Source organism: Salvia splendens, chromosome 15, assembly GCF_004379255.2.
Source record: "Salvia splendens isolate huo1 chromosome 15, SspV2, whole genome shotgun sequence".
In the NCBI taxonomy this organism is placed as follows: Eukaryota; Viridiplantae; Streptophyta; class Magnoliopsida; order Lamiales; family Lamiaceae; genus Salvia; species Salvia splendens.
The window spans coordinates 19,719,710-19,726,936 of record NC_056046.1 but is presented as its reverse complement, the minus strand read 5'-3'; the positions used below and the strand labels follow the sequence as shown (position 1 = coordinate 19,726,936).

General features: G+C 36.0%; 1 protein-coding gene across 1 annotated transcript; it reads right to left on the bottom strand.

The window, feature by feature from the left end:
• Positions 1–1,047: 1,047 nt before the first annotated feature.
• LOC121767100 (syntaxin-81-like) lies at positions 1,048–6,809 on the bottom strand. Its single transcript, XM_042163294.1, has 9 exons — positions 6,724–6,809; positions 5,707–5,770; positions 4,500–4,616; positions 4,278–4,361; positions 4,058–4,162; positions 2,144–2,287; positions 1,518–1,784; positions 1,321–1,452; positions 1,048–1,231 (listed from the first exon to the last, which is right to left on the bottom strand). Exons 3-9 carry the CDS (start codon positions 4,575–4,577, stop codon positions 1,088–1,090), a joined length of 954 nt encoding a protein of 317 aa, XP_042019228.1. The 5' UTR covers positions 4,578–4,616; positions 5,707–5,770; positions 6,724–6,809; the 3' UTR covers positions 1,048–1,087.
• Positions 6,810–7,227: the final 418 nt, after the last annotated feature.

Genomic DNA, 7,227 nt, shown 5'->3' with positions numbered 1-7,227 from the left:
TATAACTCGTGCCGGAAAGAAATGAGACTCTTATTCGTAGACGGGGGGAGTAATAATTACTTTTAGTTATCATTTTTACTTACAATAATAATCAATTATGCACCAATGACTTTCAAGCGTTACTTTAAAAAATTGGATTCATGGATTTAGGTGAATGATAGGGGTCATTGGGTCAACATCAAGTTAGTTTTGGGTTGGTTTCAAGTTGGGTTTGGGTTGGGTTGTAGTCGAGTTTGGGATGGGCTTGGGTAGATCGAACCAGCACAACCAAGTTTGGTTCATTTGTCATTATGGATCTCACTCCTAGGCGGGATGCTTAATACTCGCCTCATCACAAGTAATTTGAAGCCTTTTTCTTTTGGACACGAGAATTAAGAAATTGATGTTTAAAGGTTAATTGAAAAGATAATAAAGTATGAGAGAGAATTGTGAGCAGTTGAAACTAAAAATAAAAATACTACTATCACACATCAGTGTAAAGAGATTACTAAATCCAGTATAGAAATTTATGAGCCTCTCTTTTAATCACCAATTGGTTTTAGTATAAAACCTTATAAAGTTATAGATTTCTATAAAGTAGAAGAAAAAATAAGTTTTTAAAAAAGAAACTAAATGACTCAATCAGCCTGCTCAAAATGGAATACAATTCAACCTTATATAAACACGACACGTACTTTTAAGAGTTTATTTGGCTTTGTCAAAAAGGTTAATTAAAAATGTTATAGTGTATTTCATATTTTAAATATGTTAGTTTTATAGTAAAACATATGTGAAATAAATTAGTAAGAGTTTATTTGGCTTTGTCAAAAAGGTTAATTGAAAATGTTATAGTGTATTTCATATTTTAAATATGTTAATTTTATAGTAAAACATATGTGAAATAAATTAGTAGAATGTGGAGTAAGTAAAATAAATTAGTAGAAGGTGGAGTAAGTGAAATAAATTAGTAGAATGTGGAATATCTGTGTATGTACCAAATCCGAGAAGTTAAAGAATGATATAGATATATAGTAGTACATTCTTTTGAATAGTGTGCAAATTCAAATATTTGAATAAAATTCATGCTCAATCAATATTAAAATGTAAATTAGCTATAGCAATCAAGAAAGAGAACTGAAAAGATAAGGACAAATAAAAAGAGCAAAAGAAAAGTTCTGCTACTGCTATTCCTTTGGATGGCTTGTGACAGCTCTTTATTCCCAAGCACCACGTTATTTGTAGCCTCAACTGCCTGTTTATTCCAAAACCAAAGGAATAGTAATCTATATCATGAAGTAGATGAAGTTCATCAGCTTCGAAAAGTGGATGAACTTCGTTTACCTGCTCGTACAAAAATTCGATCTGTTGGGCCTGTTGCAAAACATGAGTAGACATGAGGTGGTTCAGTGCTGACATTTCCACCATCTTCGTCTCTGTATCCTGAACAGCGTCTAACATCGTAGCTAACTCTACCTGCATCACCAATACACAAACTCAGAAAATCAATTCGAGAAACTATGACTTGACTAGTCGATTACCTGAAGGGCATGTGTCTCATCATCTAAGTGCTGTTGCTGGAATCTAATTGGCTCTGCTTGACCATCATCTTTCTGCCTCGTTTCTGCATTGCTTACTTCCCTCGACGACTCAATACTTCCAGAAGTTGAGCTCTCTGCAACAGTAGAGCCTTTCTGTTTGACTTTTCTTCTAGGTGTCACCCGGTTGATAGCTTCTCGAAAGCGTACAGCTCGAAGCTGATCAAACTGGGATGTTACCGAGTGAAGCTTTTCGCTTAAGATCAATACCTGCAATTACAAAAAATAGTTTAGCTAAGCGAAACAATCATATTGAGAAAATGATAATACCTTCAGTTTTTTTAATACTCTATTACATGGAAAGAGTCTCTGCTTAAAGATCAAGTAATAAGTAGCCGCAGCATTACTGATATCGCAAAATGTTCAGTACTCAAGAGACAAATGAATTTGACAGTACAATCTCGGATTTCGGACCACCAAAATTGATTACCAAGGCAAGGTCCAAAACCTAGTATTTGAACAGCTGGAGTACAAAACCCAGAGAAATGTAAACAATAACCACAGCCGCAACTGTAAAACAAGTAAAAAGCATTACGACTGATATCAATACAATGCAGATAAAGTCATACCACTCCATGTTTGTGAGCTATGGTATCAGCATTCGAACTGTCACTCCTTAAACCAAGCCATCCCTTTGAATTTTCTTCCTCGTTATTTATGCTATTCTTGAGTACATCTATTTGCTCTTTGCAGGCTTTTATGAAAACTGTAACCTGCATAATGTAGAGTTTGTCAAGAGATCATGTAGGTAACTCCATGAAATTTGTCAATATGGAGCAGCAAACCTCTTGGTCAGAGAAACTAAACAGATACAAAGTAGTAAGGCAAACTCTTTGTAAGAATAAATCACACTGAGCATTTTGAAAAATAATCTGTTAGTTCCCAGATAGATAATTAGGATTCAACTGGCAGCACAGATCAAGGGTAATGGGCTGGGTATTTCAACAAGATAAGTCAAGTTAGACATGTGGTGCATTGGAATTGGGATATTCAGCTACACAATTCGAGACTCCAATCCAATTAAAAATTGAAACGCAATAAAGTATGAGGTACTAGACACGGATCCATTAATGATCACAAAGAAGAAGGCCACAAGATGTTTAAATGATAGATCACTACTTAGCACATGTACAATTCAAAAAAAACAAAGGTTGGTAAGATTCCTCCACAACCAAAGTTGATTTAAGGGGTGTTCACTTTACCCAATATGAGCAGTTTGAGGGTAAATCAGATTCAATTCTTGTATTCAGTATCCAAGATATATATCTGAAGAGCCCAAGTAATTAGAGGCGGCCAGCACTGTTCTCTTCATATTAGCCCAGAAAGTAATCTTTAAAAAAAGGTGGTTTTAAAACTGAGGTGCCAATTTAGTTAATGATTTGGGCCAAATTGACCAAATTACCCTCGTATCCCCTCCCCAAAGCGTATCCTTAATTCAGTGGGTAGCAATGCCATTTTGTTGCAGCAGAGACAAAACCTTCATTTATGGAATGGGCTTAAACAGACTAACTGAACACTGTATTATAATCATTCATGGCCAGCCATCCATTACCTTAATCTGAACTAGTTTTATTTCTAGGGCAAACCAAAACAGCATAACTGAACACACCCTTAGACAATATTCTAAGCATAAAATCAAGCAGAGAAATAATATGGGATAACATATTTTACCTAGCTATGTCAAACAACCAAGCCAATACATTATCCATGTAAGTATCAGAAAAATCAATGGTAGCAACATGTGGCCGTTTAGCCTTCTCAAAAATACAATTGGTCTATATCATGGTGATAGTTTGGGATAGATTTGACTATTTATCCTATACTATACTTTACTAATCAACTGAAAATTGGTAGGTTACGGAAACTATGGCCAATCTATAGAAATGGTGTGAAATTGTGAATACATGAAATCATCATAATAAATAACCCAATATTAATTTCATAACCAGATCCCATTCATAAAGAAAGCATAAACTTAAGTAAATTACACTTTGTGGCCCGACTCTGGACAAGACTTAGAAATGGCAGACCTTCAAAAAATACTCCGACCTTTCACCGAATGAAATGGCCAGGCATGGTCGTATCTAGAAACTGAATCCATAGCCTTTGGGACTCCAGCATGCCAAGGCAAGAATTCGGTACTGAAAATCCGCTCTCAAGCCTTTTTTGGAGATTCAGTGAACGGTTGGGGAATTTTTTTGCAGTTTTTGACAGTGGAGACATTTTTAAGCCCGGCCAAACTGCCAAAGGTCATAAGTAATCCTAAACTTAAACCACAAATCCGTAACAATCATTCTATGAGGAAAAACAAGTCCCAAAAGCAAGAAGTAAAGGGAGCTCTAGACAAAGAACTAGATTCAAGTAGACAGGCCAAATGTTATAACTTATATGTAATCCTAAACTAAAAACATAAATCCTTAACAATTATTCTCAAAGTGAAAAAACAGTACTTGTATAAAGCTGGGAATAAATGTGTATCTCACCTCATGCTCGATGCTATCCCTCTCTTTTTCAGTAATTCGGTATACATCTACGTAATCCTTTTTATGCTTCAAGAGGAACTGCTCTAATGCTCTAATACTTTCAAGCTGGCAAAAAATGTTCGCACATCAACTCAGAAAAATAGTTATATCTCCTCATAAAACATGTCAGTATCACAAACATTCAATCAATAATCTTCCCAGCTATGTGATACAAATATACCGTTGTTAGTGCAGCTTTGGTGAACAATGATCTTTCTAGAAACTTATGCATGATAAAAGACGCCATTATCGCTGCAATTTTGGACTGCCAAAGAATTGACAAATCAGAGAAAGATAGAGCAACAATTAGAAGAAAGAGTGAAGATGCTGTAACTTAAAAATCTACAACAATATGGAAAACCATGATGAAATGAAATTAATAAAGTTCAGAAAGGTTTAGAACCTCATCATATCCCAAATTTAGTGCTGCTCGGCGCACAACATCCTTAAAATCCTCAGTTCTATCTCTGGCTTTTGTCATGCCTTCAACTCCTATTTAGCAGGACCGGAGTGCCCTTCTCTAGAAAAGCATAAAAGAATTGAAAACCGCTGCAATTAGATTTCAAAATTGACATAAACAAAGAAAGCTGATCAAAGAGTAATTAGGGGGAAAAACAAAGAAGGAAGATAACAATTCAAGAAACTCAGATGTCAAACACACTGACATGACCAGATAAACATCAACGATTGTACAGATTCATAATTAATGTAACAAAAATTCCAAATCTTTGAAAACTATTTCAAATCAGAGAGAGAAATAAACCTCGGAATCACACTTCTAGAGAAAACGATCTGGGAAGAGATCAATAAGAGTTCAAACTTCAAAGCTAATATACCAAGTGTGATATAGATTGTTTTCTTTCTCCCAAAACAATTTACATTTGAAGTTTATTACAAGAATTAGGGTTGAATTGTCATCAGGCAAACGCAATTTATTTGTGACAAAAAACATCTTTTTTTGTTCTAGAATAAAAAGGGATCAACAACGATGTCACTAAAACCGTCTCTTCCCTTAATTATTCATGGGTCCCACAACATTTTTTTACCTCATCTCCTATTGAAGAAATAACACCCACAACCAACCATCCATTTCCTAACTACGCATGGTTCCCATTCTTTAATTTTATTTTTCATTTGTCAATAGCATGGTCAAAAGCAATAGGTGAGTGTGCATAAGTTGGGTGGTCTTCAATAGGTTTAAGGAATTGAAGGGCTTTAGGGCCATGGTTCCAGAGGCGTTTATGAATTGCATGGACTAAACCTGGAGTCCACAGAACACAGTGTTGATGCATTAGTGAATTGGGATAGTAACTCTGAATTGTTTGATTTTAGTAATACATAGGTGAGGGTGACAAGGTCAGGCAACAATAATGGAAAGTTGCTGGACATGGTATTCAGAGTTTTACAGGTATGGACTTCGGAAGCTCTGTTGGGTAGGGTCATTATTTGGTTTGAAGTTAAAAGGTCATATACATTGGTTGAAAAGCAACCACTTGTCAATAACAAAACTTCATTGTTAAAGATGAAATTCAAAATAGTAAATGAAATCATAGAGGAAATGGCAGCGAGATAATAGAAATCAGGAACAACAAGAGAAAAGGATGGAGTACCAATATTTCAGAGAGAGTAGTCTGGTGCACAAGGAAAACTCGAGAAGAGTAAAAGAGATTTAACCTGCCAAAGGAATAATTAATATGCACAACATTAAAATAGTGGTCAACTTCTTCAATAGTGGCAACATGTCTAGATTTTCTTCTGCAATCTGCCCTAACATAAACGTTCAGTTTTGGGGCTAGCCCGTGGACAGACAAGTTTAGGAAAAATTGAGCAAGAACTAACTTGTGATAACAAATTGACAATGGGTTGTAACAAACATTTGGCATTTGCGACATTAAATCAAACAATTGACTTCCACAAGGGTCTTAAAAATCTTGAACTTATATATTTTAGATGAGCAGTTGAGCATCTGATCCCAGATCCTACGTTGAAAAACATTATTTCAAGCTATCAAAGCAATAGAAAATATTAGAAAAAACATCCTGTGAGATTTCAAATGTGAGTGGTACCCCTAAGCTGATTAAATATCAATCAACACTCAATAGCAACAACGTTATAGAAATGGCTAGCTAGCAAGCAAACAACTTCTATAATGATCTGTGCTCCCTACTAGAAAACTTCCAAATTTTACGAAAAAAACTCATGTATCAATAGAGCACCAAATCATGAGAATAACAAGTCATTTCATGAATTATCAATGCTGCAGTTAAAAATGGAAAGAAAGACAAGCTAATCCTGCAAGTAGAGCTGGTTCAACGCCAATGGACACAAGGAGTTTGGGATATGGGGTTATGGTTCGACTTTTGATTTGGGGAAATACAAATGACTCATCAGGCATGACTCACTGTACACTAATTGAAGATTCAATAACATGACAGCTTTAGCATTGTAAATTGGGTAGATTTATGAACCCTAACATCACCAAAATTATCATATACAAATCCTGCATGTGTATCACGATGCTCGTCGAACAAATTATAAACCAATCGGCAATGAGAAGCTATGAAATTTGTAGTCAGTTAATTGTGTCAAGGAAATCAATCGATTAATTGATTTAATCATACGCTTACCTGCTGTGGTCGGAGGCTGGGAGAGGGGCATAAGCAGAGAGAACGAGTGGGAGATGGCGGGAAAATCGGGTTTATGGGGCACTTTACACTAAAGATTACGTAAATGTACCCATTTTGTTATCTATTCCAAAAATGGGAAAAACGCCAACCACATTGGCGTTTCTATTAGTAAAAACGCCAACCTCATTGGCGTTTATCTTCGCGTCGTATTGGAGGTGTATTTTCGCCAAATACAGCGACGGGAAAAAACGCCAATGAAGTTGGCGTGTATACCAGGTAAAACGCCAATGAAGTTGGCGTGTTTAATTAATAAAAACGCCACTGAGGTTGGCGTGTTATTCTTAAAAACGCCAATTTGAGCGGCGTGTTTCTGTTGAACCATATCCTTATCAGATCTCCCCCAACATCGCGACCCTAAACACTTTCCCTCCCCAAAACGCGAAAACCCTTCCCAAACGCATAAAAACCTTTCGCTCGGGTCGACCCGGTGGTGGATTTAAGCGT